This window comes from Poecilia mexicana, unplaced genomic scaffold (assembly GCF_051168715.1).
Source record: "Poecilia mexicana isolate PSO_F unplaced genomic scaffold, ASM5116871v1 scaffold_23, whole genome shotgun sequence".
NCBI classification, from domain to species: domain Eukaryota; kingdom Metazoa; phylum Chordata; class Actinopteri; order Cyprinodontiformes; family Poeciliidae; genus Poecilia; species Poecilia mexicana.
The window spans coordinates 1,420,475-1,443,423 of record NW_028263392.1 but is presented as its reverse complement, the minus strand read 5'-3'; the positions used below and the strand labels follow the sequence as shown (position 1 = coordinate 1,443,423).

The 22,949-nt window shown below is 40.0% G+C and overlaps 1 protein-coding gene across 4 annotated transcripts; it reads right to left on the bottom strand.

Annotated features, from left to right (window-relative positions):
• Positions 1-1,148: 1,148 nt before the first annotated feature.
• Positions 1,149-21,464, bottom strand: zgc:165507 (monocarboxylate transporter 2). Of its 4 annotated transcripts, XM_088003578.1 has the most exons (6): positions 13,105-13,189; positions 12,885-12,971; positions 11,107-11,349; positions 6,434-6,577; positions 4,446-5,246; positions 1,149-4,334 (listed from the first exon to the last, which is right to left on the bottom strand). In XM_088003578.1, exons 3-6 carry the CDS (start codon positions 11,318-11,320, stop codon positions 4,054-4,056), a joined length of 1,440 nt encoding a protein of 479 aa, XP_087859704.1. In that variant the 5' UTR covers positions 11,321-11,349; positions 12,885-12,971; positions 13,105-13,189; the 3' UTR covers positions 1,149-4,053. The 4 variants fall into 4 exon arrangements, with proteins under 4 accessions (XP_087859704.1, XP_014850868.2, XP_087859705.1 ...); XM_014995382.2 differs by lacking the exons at positions 12,885-12,971; positions 13,105-13,189 and adding an exon at positions 21,310-21,464; XM_088003579.1 differs by lacking the exon at positions 12,885-12,971 and having other exon boundaries at positions 13,105-13,203.
• Between the last annotated feature and the right edge of the window lie 1,485 nt (positions 21,465-22,949).

Below are 22,949 nucleotides of genomic sequence, written 5' to 3'. Positions count from 1 at the left end.
TGGAAGGTAAAACAAGATAAATAACCTTAAAGCTGTGAAGCACTAGCCATTTATCATAGCACTTTTCAACTCATCTGGATTTTTACATCTGATCATCTCCCTCTTAGCAGGTTCAGATTTTTCTACCAGAGTTTTTCCATCCACTCAACTTTCAAATTATATGCTTGACTTGTCTTGAGTAACATTTGAATTTTGGGTTTTCAATAACCGTTAACCATGATGTTTAATATGAATAACTAACACTTGAAACGTATCAGTCTGTGTGTAAAAGATCAGTGTATGAGTTTCACTTTTTCAACTGAATCAGCAAAACAAACTCAACAACATTCCATTTTTCCATTCTGTTGTATCTAAGTGACACCAAGTTATAGTCTTAAAAAACACACACACACAGTGGCTGAAACCATGAGCAGAACAGGCCCTGGTCTGACATTGGTAGGGATCACTCTGCCTTCAGCAGCAGATTCATCTCATCAGCTCATTAATCTGAGCGTCATGTCGACTCCTGGGTAATAACAGAATGTGGTTTAAGGTGTGCAACACAGATGGACATGTATTTTCATGATTCGCGGTACATCTGTTAGCTGAAGGCAAGAGAAAAGCCAAGACAAAGGCGTCCCCTATACCCCCTTCTTGTTAGTTCATGATTGCTTTCAAAGATCAAATTCATTTTGAAATCAAAAAGTGTTTGAATGTTGTTTTTTCTGCATGTAACATCTTTGGTGGTTCTTGCATGAACGGTGTCACCCAGGCGGACCCTGAGATCCTGACCCAACCCACAGCCCAAAGTCTGAAAATTCACAAAAATAATGTTTTCTATATTCAGGGTAAAACAATTCAGTTCAGGTTTGATGAGTTAAAACTTTGACCTCGTGAGGATCGAGTGTTTAGCAACACCAAACCAGCCCTTCAGGTCTGTTTCAAATCTGAATTATAGCTGGAATTACCTGTGGCCCATTGTCATACTTACAGTAGTTATACAGTGATCAATATAAAATTGAAAATGCAGTTAAGGAATGAAAAACATGTGGGTACAACTGACACTAGCTGCGTTTACATTGACCATATAATAGTGCAATTTGACATTTTGACAATAAAATTGCTTAATGGAAACACACCGATTTTTGAAAAAACGAATTTTTCCAATAAAGAGTTGAGGTGATTTTTATTTTTTGGAAGTATTGAAACTGGTTCATTTTGCAAAACTGCAATGGAAACACTTTGTTTACATCATACAAGTCACATGATCTACAACTGGATGCAAACTATGAAGAAGAAGGCAACAGGAAGTAACTCATGGCATGGCATGTCTTTTAATTACTTATCGTATAAACAAACAAACTTATTTGTGTGTGATTTTAATGGTGTTTCTTATTTAATAGAAACACTGCAATTCCAAAATTGTGTTTTTCCGACATTAGCAGAATACCGACATTTTCCGCACATTTGTAACAGAAACGCAGCTAGTGGTTTTCTTGTGCTGCCCCTTGGCAGAATGGCGCCCTGGGCAGTGAGACGTATTTCCACGATTGTCACTGAAAAGCAACGGAAAACATGCTGCATGTCTGTGTGTGCACACCATACGCTACACAAGGCTGGATTACAATTTCCAGTTAGTAGAAGAAGTCTGCAACACGTAACATTCAGGAATGGAAATGGTTAGTCAGTTACTGAAACAACGAGACACAGAACAGATTCACTTAAAGCTTTCACATTCCAACGCGGATATGTTAGGAGACAAATGGAACAGGTGTGAGTTTCTCTTTATCGGAGCAGGAATAAAATGTTTCACATTTAACACAGTTTGTCATCTTCATATTGTTCTGTCGACTATTTACTGTACAACTACCCTGCAATCGTTACACTGCATTTAATTTTAAGGCAATGCATCACAGACTGGACTGCCACTAGAAACACATTTCCCTGTATATTTGCATTAATATGAGAGAGAGTGTATTGCTCATGGGCTCTGCCTGTAGACGGCCCCCAATACACAGATGGGGTTTTGGTCATTAATACCTTATTAAGGCCCACAGAGGAAATTACATTCAACCGTAATTAAATTCAGTGAATTGCAGCAATTTTAAAACAATGTCAGGGGTTGAAGTGTGGCAATTTGACATTTAGTGCAGCATACTTGATATGAGAGTGGGGCTACTGTACCCAAGACGGTTAATGCAGCATTTTTTATGACTTGATCAAAGGTTTGCACAGGTTTTACAACACAGCTTTACAGTGCTCTGGAGGACAGAGAAATATATGGATACCAGCATCACCAGCTGTGACCACATCTGTTCAGTTTTACAGTAACTGGGGAACCCAGTCGGAGTCAGTTTTATTCTGTTAAAACTCTTTTTATAGTGTTTGAAGACAAAAAAAAAATCAGCATCCAAAGCAGCATTTCTTGATAAATTCTGAAATACCCATGTCAGGCCAGTAGGTGGCAACACTGTCAACATTTACTCCATCAAAATACAAAAAGGAGAAAAATTAGCTATACTTTAGCTAATTTTGTCTCTGACACCAATTGCTATTTTTTGCTTTGTCTGCAGTATTTATTCTGTTATTCTCATCTCCACTGTTGCCAATACTCTCCCAGACTGTAGGAGGCAGTGTAGGGCACTTATTAAAAACACAGTTACCATGAGTGGTATTATTGTCGTCATGGTTCGAATCATTATGGCGTCTGTCTTTTCGAACCTCCACCAGGAGGCGCTCTTGCTTGTCCACCATGTTTTTCGTGAACTCTCTGCGTATTTACTAAGTTTCCGAAGTGCATGGTGTCGAAAATTTAGTCCGCACGGACAAAACGTAGAGGGGCGTGGTTATTAAAATGATGCAATTTCAACGCCCTGTGCCCCACGAACCTGTCAAGCACAAATAAAGCATTGCACTTAACAGCTTATTTTCATGCCTTATTACATGAAATAAAGAGTCCAAGATCTAAAGTCTAAGTCAAGTATTGATGTTTCAAGATGCAAATTTAAGTCAACTCAGAAGTGTCTGTTTTCATGACTTGAGTCTAAGATACATACTGTCCTAATATCTGTCATGTGACCTGGCCCATGTTGGTTGCCAAAAATAAGATCAAACATATTCACTTTTGCAGCAGTGATGCAGGAAACCACAGTAAGTTACTTCCTCGTTGTGTATTTTGAGCGTTGTTCTGTAGAAGGTCACTTTGACTGCAGAGGCTTTTGACATCTTCTTGGATAAGGGAGTGGTGTACCACCAATACCATCAAATGGTTTGCTGTTAGGTGAAGCTATAATGTGTTGTGAAATTTGCTTTCACAGAAATTACTGACTGAGAAATAATCACTGACACACAAGACCCCAAGTTCAACTTTTTGGTCCATATCTGAGCTCATTCACACCTGACCAAACAAACTGGACTTTCTAGACAAAGTAGACTTTGATTAAAGCAGACTATAGAAGGCTGATGTGAATGCACCCAATGTATTTTTTAACAACTGGATCTATGTTTGATTTATTTAATTAGCACACTAATTGAACTTCTGAAGGGTCTTTAAACTGTGGAAAGCATCTCGCTTGTATTTTATTCATATTGGAAACCAGGTGAAACCAGAATAACAGACTGATGTAGCTTTTGGGTGTTTGAACCTGGATGGTTTCAATTCAGTCAAAGTGAATCAAAGTAATTATTTATTTCATGAATAAAAAAAACACTCCAGTGGATGGACCTTAAGTACATTAAAATCAGCAGCATATCTGCTGATTCGCGCTTATGGAGAATTAGTGTGGAAAAGATAGGAAGCTTTGTCTGTAAGTTTCTTATGTTTACTGCCTTTTTTTTTACAGTTGTAGTCACAGCCAGTGCGCTATTATAAACAGATACTGTACCTCACCTTCCCTACAACACAATGGTTGCTTTGGCAGTTATTTTCAGAGAAGTACCAAGGAGTGCACCAACCAGAGTGTGGTTGATCAGTGAGAGGCAACTCTTGGCTTGGAGCCCAGTTGATTTATACTTGAAGGTGTTGAACGGCTGCAGCTGGGGTGAAAGGTCAAGGTTTGGCAGTGCAGAACGGTTTTAAATGTTGGTCTCTCTTTGCATGGGCTCTGCATCTGTTTGGTTTTGGTCGGTCAGGTCTTCGGAGGCCTGGGCCGCACCGTCAGCCTCCTTCTCATCCCGAACTCGGTCGGGATCTTCCGTCTCAGTTCGTTTGTACATCTCCACCTGCTTACGCTCACGCTCCAAGAGTCTGTAGTTAATGAAGTTTCCAATGAAAAGCCAAATACTCGCCAGGATGACAACACTACCACAGCAGAAATACATGTACTTGTAATTTTTGGTGACGTCGACAAGTTTCCCTGAAAGAGAGAGCGAAAGACGGTTGAGTTGCATGCAAGTGAGGTCATCAAGTCAATATTACATTTAAAACAAACCAACAAACAAAAAGTGTTCAAAGACAGGAAAACTACCTGCCAATGGTGGACCAATCAGAACAGGGCAGCACTCTATAATTGTTGTGAGTCCCACAGCACTGGAGAACCTTGGAGCTCCAACCAGGTCCATCAATGTCTCAAACAGCACTGAGCTTACCATGCCAAAAGCAAAGCCAAAGAATACTGCATACACCACCAGGCCAGTGTAGCTTTCCACTAGTGGGCAAAGGATATGGCACACCCCATTGTACAGCACAGCGAAACTGAAAAAATACTGGATCTTGGGGCGAACCCATCGTGAGTTGGCCAGCAGCCCCATGGAGGGTCTGGCAAACATGTCCACGAAAGCCAAGACTGAGAGCAGGAGGGCAGCAGAGTATTCATCCACACCCATGTCTTTGGCATAGGCAGCGAGGAAGACAATGGGTGCAAAGAAACCCAGGAACATTATGACGTTGCCTGACAGGTAGATGAGGAAGCCCCGATGCTTGAACAGCGTCAGGTCCAGGTACTTGTTGACTATCTGCCAGAGGCTGCGCTTTTCAGTTGTAGTGGTGACGGCGGCCAGCGCCTCGTCCTTCTTGACCTTGCCGGGCGGCGGTCCAAGCGGCCTCATGAGGGAGCCGGCCACGCAGCAGTTCAGCAGCAGCCCACCCAGGATGAGGAAGCTGCCTCTCCATCCAAACTGGTTAAAGAGGTACTGGTTGAGAGGTGCAAGAGTGCTGAGGAAGACTGGGCTGCCTGCCATCGCTAACCCATTAGCAATGGGGCGCTTCTTAAAGAAATATTTGCCTATCATCGTCAACGCTGGCTGTAGGTTGAAGGCCAGTCCAAGTCCTGCAAAGATGTACATAAAAAGGATATTCAGCAATGATTAGTCCTCAAGAAACCAAGTAAAGTAACATACACAGATTATCATTACTTTTTTCTAAATTACTGTTGAAACTGTCATTTGATGAAGAGAAGTACATTCCTTTCAAATAAAACAAATAATACGTGATGTATTCAAGAACTTATATTCTAAAGACCATCTGATTTCATATGTAGTTTCTGTCAAAAACTGGTAACCGTTTCTATTTCAGTTTCAAAATGTAACCATGACGCTGAATGCATTTGAGTTTCCAAAATATAGTAGTTTCTTGTTTTTAATATAAACAAACTCCACAGTAACATCTATGACCATTTGGCTGCATAATAACAGTATGACAAGTCAGTTAAATTACATATTAAAGATTGTTTGTGTCATGGAAACGTCAAATAGGATTATACTTTTTTTTTTATAGAATGAATACAACTAATTATCACCCAAACATTTTAGCTCATAAAAGATTGAAGCTGCCTTCATTTTTAACCTACACACATTGTGTTGGGATCATTTTAAAGTTATATTGTGATTACTATTAAAGTTCCTTTTATCAAATTTTTTTTATATATATATATATATTTTACAGTAAATACATAAATACTGCTAGAACAGGGTTTCCCAGCCCTGTCTAAGCTGTCTAAGCAAAGCCATTGCTAAGCTTCTGCTTGCTAATGTTAGCATTTAGCACCAGAGAGGCACACATTCCTAGATATTTTTGTAGCTTTTTACTAAAGTGTTTTTGGTGATTTTTTTGTTTAATAATATAAGTTTCTCACCATATAGTGAAAAGTGGAGTCAGCTGTTATCAACCCGTTCAGTATTCTGCTAATGGCTGCTAGCTCCTACACAAACTTTAAATGCTATAAGCTAAACTTTATCTTGTTGTACTGTCTCAATATTAGATTTATGCTTATTAACATCTTCAGCTGTTTTCGGGTAATAAATTCAGTCTAGTATATTGTAATTTGCTAGACGTCCATAATAGAAAGTTGGAAGATAAAATAATCAAATCTAAAAATAAAGAGCAGTACAATGACTAAACAGATTAAATGATGCAAACATGTTTCTTGCTACACCAGTTTTATTTTAACTTCTCCTTAGCGAGGTGGAGGCTAATCCCACCGTCTCAACATGGACTTCCTGAAGTGGACAGGCTTACCTCCGATGACACCGATGCAGATGTAAAGCTGCATCACGTTGGTGCAGAAGGACGCTGAGATCATGCCCACGGCACAAAGGCAGCCGCCCATCATGACGATGGGTCTGCAGCCGTACGTGTTGACCAGTATGCTGCTGATGGGACCTGCAGCGAATAAACACAAAGCACACAGAGGCGTACACTGAAGGATTTAATCTGAAGACTGGAAACAACAAGCAATGTCTGCTACCAGCGACCTTTTCATATTATCGCTTCAAATCTGTGAGCGATGAGCGGCCGTGTGTGATCACTCTGTCAGCATCAGAGGAACATGTTAGCTGCCTAGCAACAATATCATCCTGTCAGATGAGCTACAAACTCCAACAAACTGAACAACTAATCAGACCCGTTTCTACGTCTCTCTGTTGCGTTAGATTTACTTTTTCACATAAGAAACTAGCCTGACTTTATGTTTTCGATCATTGTCAGAATCAAAATATTTCTGTCTTATTATAATTAAGATAAGACAAAATTATTTTCCTCTTTATTATTATTATAAAGAGGGAGACAAATTGCAGCTTTATTGATTTATTTACAATAATAAAGACTATGCAGCTTTTAGTACTGGAGTCTGCTAAACTTTTGAGTGCATGAGTGGCAACCTGAGCATGAAATTTCTTTCTTTTTTTTTTTTTTGGTACTTTCTTAGCCTAATATTTTTGCTACCACCTGGAAGATGAGTTATATTCCTAGCAGTTCATAATAAAAAACCACAGACGACTCTGAGTCATCGCTGAAGTCGCTCTTGAGGAATCTCTTCCCGACCTTGAGGAAAGCTTCCCTCATTACCATTTGTATTCTCAGGGGGGGGGGACCTGAAATTGGCAATGATGAGGACTCGGCTGATTACGCCATTTCTGGCTGGGAGACGACAAGCGTTTTGCAAAAAGAGGTTGACTTCATTTCTCAGTGGACCAAAACCCAGAACTATCCCAGGACCTCCACTGTACCGGCCTGTTTGTCTCGGCATGGAGCAGCTCTACACATTTCATGAGTAGTAGTGAACAGAAAGCCATCATGGTCCTATTAGACCACCATCACCATGTGTCATTAGGTGAGTTTCCATTGACCATATAATTGCAAAATTTGACATTTTGAAAATAAACTTGCTTCATGGAAGGATGACAATTTTGAAAAAAAAAATTCAATAAAAGGTTTTGGTGTTAGGATGAGGTGTTTTTTTTCTTTTCTTGGTTGTATCAAAATTTGTGTATTTCGTAAAACTACAATAGAAACACTTTTTCCACATCACACGAGTCACATGCTCAACAACAGGATGTTGCCGCTGGTGAAAACCACGAAGAAGAAGACGACAGGAAGTGGTAGGAGGATGATGGTGCAGCATGTTTTTTAATGACTTATCAGGAGAACAAACTTAGTCATATGCTACAATAATTGCGTTTCTTATTTAACGGAAACACAACAATTGCTAAATTGTGTTTTTCCAACATTAGCATAAACTTGAGTATTACTTCACCACATCTAGATGCCTAAATATGTTAAGTTGCTGCCATGTTATTCGTGTTAGCAAGTAATAAAGTAGAGGCTAAGTGCACATTTAAAAAACGGGCTTCCTGTTAAAGGGAGGATAAGCTGGAAGATAAAGAAACAAAAACATGTAGTTGATATGTTGGCTTCTATCAGGCAGCTGCTGGTTTTAAATGTTCCATGACTTTAGACTTTCCATGACTGAACATGAATTCAACAGTTCAGTCTAACAACAAATGCTCCATATTGATCTTAATCACACTGCTGCACTGGAAAGTTCAAACACGTCACGACATACTACATGTTTTAACTAGGTTGGATAGCTGCAAGAGTTTCTGTCTGAAGTTTCCGACTGCTAATTTTATAACCTGTCAGTGTCACCATACCTCATTCTACTGAAGCGTTTTGTTTAGAAGTCACTTCGTTTTACAGATCGTCTACATAACCAGTTGTACTACAAATCCTGAAGAGGTAGACTTTAGTCAGTCTGCATACATGGCTGAGTGGTGAGAACATGATTAACAGGTTCGCAGGAAACAAGGAGGAAAACCACGTGGCTGATTTCAGAAGTCAAAGGAGTCATTTTGAATTTTGTTGGTGCTTTAGAGTTCAGGAACTGAAGAGTTGCATTACCACGTCCAGCTGTGGCATCAGATAGGCAAAGTTGCTGCCTCTGGCTATATTTGACCCAGAGGTAGCATTTTATACTCATAACATAAACAGTGTCTATAAAACTCTGATGTTAAAGTGCAAACTGATTTCCACCAAATAATGACAATTGAACAAAACATTTTTTTCTATCCATCCCCTGACTTATACTTTTCAATAAACGTTTCTCTGACTTGTTTTGTCTTCATGCTGTCCTGGTAGCCAGGAATACTGATGAACACACACAGTAGTCTTTAAACTACAATCACACATTCCACTCATTGTGAGACTACTACCACTACCTGGTTGGATCTCTGTTAAATTAGGTCCATCACTTTAAAAGGTGACATAGGGGTCCCCCACCTCTCATCCAGTGATAGACGCCACTCCTAAAAATTCTTAAATTCATCTCAATTTACTTGTACAATTTTAACTTCCTGAAGCAAATAAAGAATTGTGAAAATATAACTGGTCAAGCATTTCTCAAGGCTGTTTTGTTTGTGCAGCTGACTCTTAGTTTTGCATGTTGTAGACAAGGTTAGCACAGGGCAGTGCTAATAAGGGAAAAGGTCTTTTCGGCCATTTGGAAGGACTGGATTATTACCTGCTGGTGTCTGCTGCTTGGCTCATTACCAGCTAGCCTCCCGGTAATGGCGGCGCTGTGTAAACAGCACACAAAAAGCAGCTGCAGGGGAATTAGAAAGGTGTTAAACATTCAGAGTGATGGAATCGCCAGTGTAATAGGCAGGACAAGAGAGCAGGTGTTTAATGAATAGCTGATGAGTTCAATCAATATGAATGAGTGAGTAACAAGAGCCACTCACTTAGTACCTGCACATATTGACGGAGTCAACACATGATAATGACATTCAGTCTGTGGAAAGCTTTAAAAAGGAGATCTGAGAGTCGGGATCTGACCACTTATCTGCAGCTATTCCCCCGCTGCAGTCTGTTAGAGGCAGGCCGATAATGAGCAACAAGCAGCCAACCTTGTCGGCGTTGGAGTGTTTTCTCACAGCTTCAGAGTTTAAGCTAATGAATACTGCCCATGATGAACAATCAGACACATTCCCTCCAGTTTGTAGCCATCAGATCCACTGTGGATCCCTCCAGAAAGTCTGGATTTGCAAATAAAAGACCACAACAAATATAGCCTGCACTGCATCGTCAACATACTTTTTAAGATTTACTAAATGTCTCTTTGTTCTTCTATCTGCTGTGTCCAACTATCCAGCCTCATCATGCTTGTTCCTGACCGGCACAGATGGCGGCAGCAGCAGAGGCTCTGATTGGAGGATTACAGCGTGGGCAGATGGCAGCCATGGTGGGTCTGGGTGAGCGATCTGCTGAACGCAGACCAATATGCCGGGGCCCATGTCCGGCTCACGATCAATTCCCACCAGTCAGAAGCGTCTAATGTTTCAGTCACCTGTCATCTGATTGGCTGCCTTACCCAGATTTTTAGCAGGGTTTAGTTAATCCATCAGGGATTAACTGAAATCACTGATCGTGATTGAGATCTGTAGTTGATATTGTACAAACCACCAGGCCTGAACTCTAGTCGTGACAGTCACTTCCATCGTTTTACTCTCTGCCAAAAGGGACTTGTTCAGGTGTAGGGTCGGGAAAAGGGCAGCTAACATCTCTGCACACCAAACACATGCTGGACACAAACTGTTCGGACTTTTACCTCTAGGACGGCGCTACAAAGCCCTCTTTACAAAAACCAACTTCTTTTGTCAAAAACAATGTATATATACCTAGTTACAAAAAATGTTTATGTATTTGTTTATATTTTAATTGTCTTCATTGTGAGCAAAAGTAGATCTGAAGTCAAATATTCTTTGCCTCACACAATCATATAAAGCTGATTCTGATCATCTAAAATCAGGTTTTTGGTTAGTAAGAAGACATAAATTTAATGCCAATTACTCTTTGTCTTTAAAAGCATATTAAAGTTTGAACTTGTCCAATATGTTACTGCTTAATTATTTTGCTAATAATTAGCTTAGCTTGAGAAGCTAAGCTAATTAAACTAGGCTAATCTGGGATGAAATATGACTTCAGATTTAACTTCCCGCCATAAAGAGATCTGTTCAGTTTTACCCAGAATGTTATTTCTTCTCTTGATTTGTCACAAATAAAAGTTATTATTATTGGACCCAAATATCAATGTGGTTTAGGTTGTGTCTTTGTTTAAGACTCTTATTTTTGAGGAAGAAAAGAATTAGTTTTTGATTTGCCCTGTGGTATTGTAAGCAACGCAGCATTAGCAGCTCGCAATGCTAAAGGCTACTTCCTAGCCTTACAGTTATTTTAAATGACTACAGTTGATCATATCTATTTCAAAATCTAAATCAGTAAACAGTTTCACTTTAACACATATTAAGCTATGTTGTCGGTCCTATCTAAAGTACAGATAAGTATGTTAAACATGAGTTTAACATGTGACAGGTTTACAGATGACAGCAGATGCTTTTGCTTTCAGGACTACTTACCTGCTGCATACATGACAGCTAGCATGATGGAGGAGATCCAGGCCACCTGGCTGTAGGATGCATCGAAGATGATCTGGATGTCTTTGAAGAAGACTGTGATGGCTTTGGGGAAGGCGTAGGAGAATCCGATGGAGATGAAGGATCCCAGCACCACCGCCCACCCCCACCCACCGTCCGGTGGGGGCACGGCAGCACCTGCGGTGGGGGGCGGCATCACTGGCCCACCTTAACGCTGAGTTTTCACTGTAGAGACACATAAAAAACACAAGGAAAATCAAGATCAATGAGTAGAAAACTTAGGTAAGAAGCTGTAGTTTTGTGGATTGTTTTTCATAAATTTGCACCTTTCATTGTTCTGACTGAGACTTTGGACAAGACCTTCATCAGTCTTTTATTTCACAGTTGAAGTTCCTGAGCTCGTTTATGATGCTAAGATGAGCCTTATTCAGCAGCACTATCAGTTGCTACAGTTACCATTTAGAAAGTGTGTTTACAGGAAAATGTCCCTGATTATTACAGTCAGGCCTGAAGCTGTGTGTACAGTACACACACATCCAGGAGACAATAAAAGCTCTTTCTTTCCTGTCATCCAGGTGTGACAGCAGGCAGGCGTAAAGCCACATTCCGAAGCTCCATGTCCGGGTGCACAAAAAATACACACACACACTGACGCTCACACACACACATGCACACGCACACACACACACATGCATACACCGTGTGTGTGTTTGCTTGAACTCAATGTACCTGAGAGAGCAGGCCCCACCCCCAGTTCACCTTGAACACCTCCCTCCTCAGGAGATAATGGAAACATTACTACGTGTGGGGGGAGGGGTCAGGTGACAGAAAGGTAAAATCAGGTCAGGTGGAATGTTTCTGAGCAAACACACCTTCATTACCAACAACCTGTTCACAGACGCATTGCAAACTGTGGAGGTAATACCAAATATTTTCAGGTGTTCATTATCAGTCAGCTGTTGCTTTGGATTGGAATTAGGTTAAAATGCTGGCAGACCGCTTTGCTTTTACAAGCTATCAGCCAGTTAGCGTGTTTGCATAGTAAGATGACATGCAAACCTGAGGAAAGCCAGTTTGACGTGCTTTAACTATACATGAGCGGGATCATGTCTGAGCATTTTAAAGGTGGGAATTTACCAAAGGTAATACTGGGATCATATGTATGTTTATCAACGGTCCAGTCTACAGATTACACATCTCCCCCAAATTCTTACATTTAATTCAGATTCCCCTTGAGACTAAGACTACCTACTTTTTTCCTTCCATTTAACTTTCCATTGATATGATTAGATACAGCACTCAAATGCATTTTTAAGGTTTGGAGTGAGTCAGAGATTGGACAGCCATCAGGTCATGATTTTGTAGTCCAGAATAAAATGCTTCATGACTAAAAATCTTTTTTTTTTTTTTTGCTGACCTGAGAAACAGAATTTTGTATTTCATTCATTTTCATGGAAGCCACAACCATGAACATGAAGAGAAATAACCACAAATTCTGACTCTGTGTGATAAATCAACGGACATTTTGAGGTTTTGAATCAAACTGCAGCAATAAATAAAACTTTATGATAAAAGTCTAATTTAATAGGATAATTAACTAATAATTGTCCTAATAAATTGTAGTCAAATGGAGCAATATGAAGACATAAGTAAGTAAATTCAACCTGTTCATTTGCTTTTTTATCATTTAAATTAGAAATATACAATAAAATCAAAGACAACAGCAGAAAAAACCTGAAGTTTCTCAAAATTCGACTTACCTTTATAAACTATTTCTACTGTGCTCTCTGCTGTCTGCCATGAAGGAAAACTGTTTAGCCACTCAGAGTCGCTTCAGTTCCAAACATCTGGTTAAACATGTCCAAAGTGAACTTATTAAACAACTATTCACTGATTTGTCTTCTTATCTCTCGCCATTAAATTCCCTAGATCGAGAGCAGAGTGAAGTGTGTGGCCTGGAACGAGGCGGCGTGTGTGTACCTGAAAGCAGAACCGGCAGGATGACTCTTCACTTGTCAGACTGACGGAATGACTCGTGACAACGATGTTAGAGAGAGCAGGCTGCTTTACTTCCTGCTCTAATCTGTTCAGGTTGTAATAAAACCAGGTCAGTCTATATAAAGCAGCAGTTACCTGAACACACACTGGAATGAATTTGACAAATACGATTTGCTTTGTCTTAATGAAGGGAGATTTTGACTGAAATAAATGAATCAAGGTATTATATTTAGATGACTGGGTGATCATTAGTACAAGCCGATATGTAAAGATGATGCTTCTATGTGTTTTTATGATGTAAAGCACTTTGAAATGACTTGTTGCTGAAATGTGCTGTACAAATAAAATTTGATTGAGTGATTGATTAAATAATGTAAAAAAAAATAGCTACATAGCTACCCTTTCGAAAGCAGATAACCCTGCTTGACGGGCCAATCCAAGCATTTAGCTTACAAAAAGTAAGTGAATATTCATCAGTGCTGACTGAATGTCTGCATAGGGTAGAATGAGATTTAGTAATGATATCCATATCAGTTCAAGCTATCACAGTATTAAGCACTTTTAATCTAACATTGTAAACAAGAAATTGTTCTGAATGTTTTGTCTGGTGGCATAAAGATTTAACTACCAAACTACATTTTTTTACAATTTCAAAAAATTGATACAGAAACAGATTCAGAGAAAGATGACACTACAACGTTTATTTTCCTAAAGCCATTGAAATACAAGGCAGATACCTAAAGGCAGAGTTACTCTCCCTTTAAGTCTTTTAGTTTCTGGCAGCTTCTACTTTGTACCATAAAACTAATGCATCAATAATTTGACTTTATATCCATTTTCTATGATAATGTTTGAAGTCGTGGCAGGTTAATCCAGCAGTTAAAGGGGTCTGGATCTGGATCCATCACAGGATTAATTGATATGAGACCAAGAGCAATTTAGAACTGTTATTAACCATACTACGAGTGTTCTTGAACTGTAGAGTGAGAATTTTACAGCTTCAAATGGCTTTACTGGGAGCATGACTTCATAGCTGGGGAAAAGATTGTGCCTCAGCCGAGTGTAATTTGGAGTATCAGTCCCTTGTATTTCTGTTTTAATCAAAGTTAGAGATTAAGCTTTTTTTTCCCTACAGCTCCACACAGAGGATCTAATCCATGCTAATCAGATTACAGACAGCAGCTCTCAGCAGAGATGCTGGTTTGGACTGAACACAACGACAATGCATGCCGGTTTCTTGTAATCGATAAGCAGCTTAAGTTGATAGGTTTGAATATGAAGCTCCAAATAGAATGACCATAAAAAGAGCAGCGGGTAGAGTTTAAAAAGGGAACAGTGTGGCTTTGCAGAACGTGTTCATAAATGAGCCATTTGAGTGCAGAGGAAGTCAAGCAAAGTCACTCTGTCATTACAATGTCAACATATCCTAATGCTGCTTCCAACGGCCACAGTCAATAAGGCCATCTCTGCTGTGTCCTTCACTGGATGGTTCCGTCAAGGCATTGGATTAAATCAGCTGATTTAAACTGACACAAACTGACCTAAAAATGTGATCCAGTCTGTAAAAGTTCAAAACTATGGAAGTGTTTTACTGTAGGAGCTTGGAATTCAATTCAGAAGTGGTGTCTGGTTAAAACTAGAAAGTTTTCTTGTTCTAACCAGTTTTATGTCTTGTCAGGCATAAAGGGGCTCACTATGACTCTCTTCACCCCGTTTCTTCTAGATAACATCTAAAAATATGACCTTTTTTTCTTAAAAAGATGATATTTTGGTTTTAATGACATGTACATATGATTACAACAATTTTTAAAAAATCTATTTGGCTATTTCTAAGAGCACACCTCCTTTCAGAATCAAATTAATTTGCCCATTTTCATATGGTGATGCAGGTCCTGAAAAGCAGTGAGCGGTTGAATTTATTCTCATAGGTCCTTGACCATATGACCTGTGAGAATATGATTGTGCAATTTGACATTTCAAAAATAAAACTGCTTAATGGATATATGTCAATTAAAAAAAAACAACTTGTTTTTCAGTAAATGTTTTGCCGCTAGAATGAGGTGTTTTTTTATTTTATTTTTTTAATTTTTGACTGAATCAGAACTGGTTTATTTCCCAACACTACAATGGAGACAATTTTTTCACATCCTACGAGACACATGGTCAACAACCTGATGTTCTACTGACGCAAACCAGGAAGATGACAGGAAGTAGTTGTTGCAGTAGTTGTTTGCAATCATAATACAAATGCATTTGTTAGACACTGTGCATCATCATTAATATATCCTGAAATCTCACGCGCTAAAATTGACCCAAGTGAAGCACGTCACAAGGACAGAAGTTGAGCGATTCATCCAATCAAACAAATTCAGTTATATCTAATATCATTACAACAGCATCAGAAAGACTGAACAGAAATAGAAAGCAGTTTTGAGTCATAGAGGGAGGACATGAGTACCATGGTGCCACAGGTTTGTAAACTCTGAACAACCTGGAGCCATCTTTTTCCAACAAAAAGCCTGACTAAGGGCCGTCTTCTAACCAGAACGTTACAGAAAATCAGACTTTTAGCATTTCAGTTGAACAGCGATCTGATGAACAGGCTTGACAAAGCGGTAACCCGACCCCTACAGTCAGCGGGTTCCAACGTGACCACCCCCCCACCCCCCCTTCAACTGAGTCTCATGCTGGGACTTAAAGTTATGGCAATGTAAGCTTAGCTCTAAGGTTACCTCAGTGTAATAGCACTCATTTTGTTTGACAAAGAATTCATGATTAACATAATTATGGACTCTGAAGGTTGGACTGAAGCACAGACCATTTACAGTAAACACAACGGTCTGTTCGTCACGATGGTTCAGGCAAACACACTTGACCTTGAGTTGGAGAGCGCAGGAGAACGGGCAGAGAGACAGCAGCCCCTTCTGAAAGCTTCTGTCTGTCTGTTAAATACGTTCAGGTGATAACACCCATTCTGCTGAATGGTCAGCCTCTGCACTTTGAAGATCATGAGCTAATTCCTGAACAAGAGCCTGGAATGGAAAGTTCCCCTTCGGCTGTTCAGCTGTGTTCAGCAGCCAATCCAGGGCTTTCTTACTGCCACACCTCTCTGACCACATGGACAAGGTCAGAGGATTGAGGTGTTTCTACTGCTGTAAGTTAGTAACTAAAACCTTATTTATAGAGAACCTTTCATAATATAAACACCACTAAGTACCTATTAAATCAAGACTTATTGATTAAAAATATGCATGTCGAAGTTTTGCGTCCTGCCCATTAAACAAGGAAATGAAAATAGTTTTTATGGTGAAAATATAAGGGTAAATTCAAAATTAGACGAAACGGCCATTTAAACTAGGGCTGTTGTAAACGAATATTTTAGTAATCGAGTAATCTATCGATTATTCTTACGATTAATCGAGTAATCGGATAAAAAAAATTATAAAATGAAATATTGGTAAATCTGGCATAATACCGGTGTTACTATCAGATATCAATATCAGTCCAATTTTCCATATTTGAGCATCCCTAACAGTTGCTTTTTTGTAGTTTAGAAAACTAACCTGTAACAATAATAGCTCACTTTCTAAGTTAACCAGAAGAAAAGTTATAGAAAAATCTGAAATTATATTGAATGTAATAACAAAGAGGCAGGCTCACAAATATGCTTATAAAAAATGTCTACAATCCAGCTTTTAGTTTATGTATTCATCTTCAGTGAGTTTAATAGATTAATTAAACTCACCTTGCCACCTAACCTGTCACGCTTTGGGTTTGAAAATACGGGAAATGCCGCCTGGAGTGGGAAGAGAGGGCGAATGAACGAACGTAAGATGGGGTGGAGGGGAGGAAATAGACCAGCGGACTGACGAACCGTTAGACCGGGGGACGAACACGGGGGAAGCAATACGGGATATTTACGACACCTTCACTGGTCACACTCAGAAACTCATCTACCAGCCATGTACGATGCGCTCCGCCACCCGTTTCTTCAGACCGGGATATGAAATTTATTGTGTGGTTCGTCGGTAAAGCTACATTTACACGGTAAGCATCAGCTACTCAGCCGCCCGCCCTGTTCAGGCTATCCGCTCACCTCAGCGCTCTTCCCGCCGTTCGCTTTCAACCAGCAGCCCCGGAGGAGAAATGCTGCCGTACTCCAGGCATTCCCCCAGTCATTTTAAGGATGCTTATTGGTTCCCCAAAAACGATAAAAAGTCGGGCATTATCATCAATCAATAAAATCCCCACGGGCCAATCTTGAAGATTGGACTTTATGCCGCTGAGACTTAGCTTTTGTCAACAACTCAGAGGCGGAAGTGAGAGCTCCGCGCAACGTAAATGAAGTCCCGGCCGGAACACGGTGCGCTAACTAATAAAACATAAATTAACGAAGCTTCGAGGCAGGTAAATTTTCCTCGAGGAATTTTAGTAATCGAGGTACTCGAATCATTCGAGGAATCGTTTCAGCCCTAATTTAAACCCAAGACTCCTAAGGGTTAAGAGCTCTCCAAGTCAATAAAAGAGTCTTAAAATGCACTCTGAAATAAACCACGGACCTTTGCAGACCTGTAGGCAGTGGGACTCAAATGATTCTGATTTAGCCAGAAGTTTGGCAGCAGCATATTGAATAACCTGCTACTGTTTTATGGAGGTTATGCTAACGTTTTGTGAAAAACGGTTTGCAATACGCAGTGACAAATAAAAAGGATGACTGTTTACTTTGGTAATAATTATCAAATGACAAGAGCAGGAGTGAAAAGTGCCACATGTTCCAAATAATTTATTTTTTCTTTATTTCGGAAAGATAAGCATTTCCATTTTTCTTTGTTTAGCTGAAGACAACCACCGAATGTTCTCTGTTTGACTAAGACTAAACACTTCAGTAAAATGTAGTTAAGAAATAATATTTACAACTAAACATCATCTGTATAGCAGTGATACCAGGTCCAAAGAATTTACCCAAGAGTGAGCAGATATAACAAAAAAAGCAAGGACTCCAAAATAGAACCGTAGGTACACCAAGCGGGCCTGGACAAGGACACAAAGTTCTGTTTGCTAATGTAACTGAGTGTTGTTACCAGCCCAACAGAGCTGCTATAAGTCAAATAACAATACGCCCGGGAAACAACTAAAAACTATAGAATTAATATAATCAAATACAACAAGAACTGCTTCCTTTTAACTACACAATAAGAGCATAAAACATTGATAGAGTTTCTGAAGAAGTAAAATGGCTTCTGCTACAAGTGCCATTTTTGTTCTTCAGGTACTGTTGTCCTGAGATGCATTCAGGTGGTATTGCAGCTAAATGTCATTAAATGTCACTATTCTCTAGAGCTTAGACAGCAGCATCTTACCCCTAACCACCATCATCAAACTTGGTTTTGTAAATAAAGTATAATGAGCCTGCACAGATGTTGAAATAGGTCACTGCTTTTCAGAAAACCGCAACATGTAGACATTATCAACGGAACTGTTTAGGACCCTTACACAGGAGAAACTTCAAAACAGACACATGAATATGAGCTGTGAAGGTTCCAGCTTGGCTACAGGAAGTGGCTGCATCTGGCCAGCATGGTATTCAGCACATCCCATTATAAACCCGCTCAGTGTTGTTTTTACACTTGACTTTGTGTGCAGATTCAACAGAGAAGATAATGATGTTAACAGTGAGATATGGGAGGTAGAGCTGTCTTATTTGTCCAACACATCCCACGGATGCTTGACTGGGTAGAGGTCTGTGAAATAAGCAGGTGAAGATAGTATGACAAAGTTCTTGTTAGAATCTCAGAAGCAGTTTTGCTTTGGGGAAAGGCCACAAAATGGTCTGAAACATCACTTAGCTAGGGGGTAGATGTCAAAGTAACATCCATATGGATGATAGGACCAAAGGTTTCCCTAGAAGGACATAGAGCACCACACTCCCTCTACTGGTTCACCTTCTACCTAATATAAGTAACAGACTGTGACTCAGATGTCCAGCCATCTGACTGAGTTTGGTCCTGGTCAAACTCACTCAAATTTTTTTTTTACCCCATTCCATGCTACTAAAAGAAATTTTGAAAATACAACCCAAGGAATTTTTTTTGTAAGTTTTTCTTAATGGAACTTTCAGTCGCCAAAGCTCCGTTTTTGGCAAGCATTTCCATGGTACAGTCCAAAGCATAAGACCATCATGTCAGCAGGAGGTGAGCAGTAACTTTACCCTCTTCAGAGTGTTGACCGAGATCTCACTCAGTGTGTAGCTTTAAAGTGTGTAGCTTTCAGCAACAAAGCTACAACCGATGATTATGTCACAGCACCTGAATTCTCTAGATACAGAACCACCACGAGGTCTATGAGAAGGTGCGCAGTGGGAACATGAGGTATTGGTTTATTTTTAGCTGTTTGAGATTGGTTGAACATACCGGGTTATACTGTAACTGTAACAAGCTATACATCTGAACAAGCTGTATTTCATTGATGCAGATTTCATTATTGCTTTTGAGGCGGCAGAAACCACAGCTGCACTGGGTGTTTCAACCCACTGTTCTAGTCATAGACCTCAGCTAACATCACAGCGTTTACTCTGGGAGAATGAATCCTAATCACTTGTAAATCAGAGAACATTTGCAGCCTTTAGAGATATTTAATACTTGAACAGACTTGAAAGACACACACACAGTAGTGGTTTCTCAAAAGTCTGTTACTAATCAACTATGGTAATAGTTTTTTATATATCTCAGAACAATAATAGTTTAAATCTCTAAATTTTACTTTAAAGCAGTGGTTCTTAACCTGGGTTCGATCGAACCCCAGGGGTTCAATGAGTCGGTCTCAGGGGTTCGGCGGAGCCTCTGCCGCGGAGGTAAAGACACACTGTGTAAAGTCGTGATGACGCCCCGCTTTGCCATCACTTGCTGCAGAGGATCACGTTACATTACTTAGCCAATCAGAGCTGCGGGAAGGAGTTCGGTGAATGTGCATATGAAACTGTGGGGTTCGGTACCTCAAAAAAGGTTAAGAACCACTGCTTTAAGGATTTACTTGGAGTTTACATAAGTCATAAGTCAACTCCAAGGGAGGGCCTGTAGGTCACTTATGCCAGTTAATGGATATTCACTGCATTCATTCCACTGTAATGAAAAAAGAAATCCAACCAGCCAATTGGGCATGCTTCAAACTCCCTTACTGAATAAATAAATAAACTACCTTCTTTCCAGTGCCTTTTTCTGGGGTAAATTTCTAACATGGACAACCGTTTTTACCTTGGTAAATGGAAACAGAAGGGGGAATTATAGAAAACCGCACTGATTGTGGAAAATATTCCATAAGAGGAAAAAATGCCTCAACATATCAAAAAGGACAAAATGTCCACATGCTGGTAAACATGTAACCCTCAAAATTCTGTCGTATAGAATAAATAATTAGTATTATTCACTTCACCTCCTTGTCATTATGCTACGCCTAAATAAAACATAAAATGCTACACTCAGAAAGATGGGAGAGAAATGTTGGACTTCATTGATTAAATATCTTCATTTTACAACTTATGGCCACAGAGGCCGCTGTTGAGTAACTTCACAAGAGTGATGTCATGATGCTCTGTCACGCTCATTTTGAAAGAGGTAAATTTAAAACAAGAAGCTAAGTCCACATTCCGCTTTATAACCGCTTTATTCCTGTAACCTTTCACCTACAGGTCAGTAAGACGGCTAAACCAGAATATAACTACATCTAAGCGGAAATACCACATCCTGAACCCGAGACAACCTGCTGCTTGGAAGCCACTCTTCATCACATCCTGTTGTGGAACAAAAATTCACCATGAGGTTATCTACAGGCAGCTCAGTAGCATAAAATTCTGCTACTGACGGTGTGGAGCAGTGATTCCTCTGTGAGCGCAGCAGCTTAATCATACGGCGCTGCTGATGTAAGGACAGAGACCGGATGAAGCCAGCTTTAATTCCCATGGCCTGTATAGAGCTAAACAGGAGGAGACTTTAAAATTCTAACATTTGACACTCAGATGACCGCCTTTCTCCACGGGCACGTGAACGCGTCATTAAAAAAATGTCTTCAGGCATCTAACAAGGAAACGCAGCAACCGGTCGCTATCTGTTAACTGTGCCAGCGTCCTCAAACAAACCGACTGATAATGTCCAGGACCACCGCCAGAGACACGCGGACGTCTTCCACGGTTACCTTTCAGATGAAATGTAGACGTCCGTGTGTGTTCACGCGCTGCCTGCCGGGCTCCGTGACCTTGCCGCGAAAAGATGCGTGTGTCCGTGGGAACGGGGTAGATGCGACTTTGAGTTTCCTGAGAGTGTCTGAGCCCGCTCAGGCGCAGAGGCGGCGGCGAAGCAGCTGCAGGTGCTACCGCGTTGCGGAGGGCGGCGCTGCGCTGAGCGGCGCGGCGCTCCGCGGGCTCTGGAGCAGATCAGGGCGGCTCAGACCGGCTCCACCATCATATCCTCATCTTATTAAATATTCCTCCATCATGCTGCTGAGCATCGCAGAATGCAGACCAGACAGCCGCAGAGCAGCATTTTCTTCACATCATAAGCCCAAACTTTAATGCATTTAATGATGACAAACACAAACATAATGTGGAAGTTTTAGGAAATAATATATGGTAATTTTTTGTTGTTTAAACAGTAAAATCTGAAGTGTAGGGTGCATTTGAATTTACTACCCTTTATTTTCTTGCACCTACAAATGTACAGTGTACAACTGAAGAGTCCATCTGTCTAAGTTAAGCTTCCTTTAGCCAAACTGTGAAAAACTTAAAAGCAGAATCAAATAGAATATACTTTATTGATCCCCAAGAGGATGTTGCTTATTTGTCGACAAGCTACTCCATCCAAAGTGTTAAATATTAGCAAACACATTTAAAGTGTGTATTTACAAGTGTGATATAAGTAATTTAAATATGATGTAAATATTAAATAAGTAAATAATAATAATAATAATAATAATGATAATAATAACAGAAAAAATGCCACGCTGTGGAACGTTAGAGAGAGAGACATGTTAAATACAGTCATCTTCTTCAGTCAAGACAGAAATGGCCCACAGCATGATGCCGTCACTACCATGTTTCACTATAAGGAATGTATGTTCAAGGGACTTTGCATAGTTTTCTCTACAGTTTTGTAGGAAGGTCAGAAATGTCTCTTTTTGTCTCATCTGACCTTCTTTGAAAGTGTCAGTATTCTTTTTCCCACATGTTCATAGAAGTAGTTTTTTCACCTGAGCTGTGCAGCTACCCCAGAGTTGCGCTACTCATATTAACATGTGGACTAATTAGGTTGCTTCTAACTCTGCACAATAAGTAAATAAATATCCTGTCGACAGATAGCTGTATATCTCTCATTTTCCTCCACATGGAACAGAGTATGATGCTGCCGCTGCCAGGTTTCACAGTAGAGAGGTCATGCCACACCTGTTAGACTTTTGGATTTTAATTTTTAAGAATTTTCAAGCAACAGAAACACCTTTGCACTCTTTAGAAATTTCCTGCGTATCAAGTGTTGAATTCCTTTTGGATCTTATCAATTTGCGTTTTTTTTTTCCTGCAAAATAATTGGACCTCATGTCAGGAGCATTTGATGACATTCTGTCCCAGATTCCTCATCTGATTACGCCCAGATGTTCTAAATCCTTATTTGTATTTCCTGTAAGAGATGAAACTGCTTCCTGCAGCCGATGGAGGTTCACTTTTAAACACCGGCTGCATTTCTCAGAGAGGTGTCGTTTGTGTGTAAAAGGAGTGCCTCAACCGCCAACATCAGATGCAATCTGGGTCATCTGATCTCAATCCACGGGATTAGTTTGATCAC

Bases quoted from the DNA above. Each gene is read 5' to 3' on its own strand.
- zgc:165507 (XM_014995382.2), bottom strand. From the start codon at position 11,320: ATGCCGCCCCCCACCGCAGGTGCTGCCGTGCCCCCACCGGACGGTGGG. The intron at 6,578-11,106 runs GTAAGTAGTCCT...TATTCGCTGCAG, and splicing joins AGCTGTCATGTATGCAGCAG to GTCCCATCAGCAGCATACTG. The intron at 4,335-4,445 runs GTAGTTTTCCTG...TCTCTCTTTCAG, and splicing joins GATTGGTCCACCATTGGCAG to GGAAACTTGTCGACGTCACC.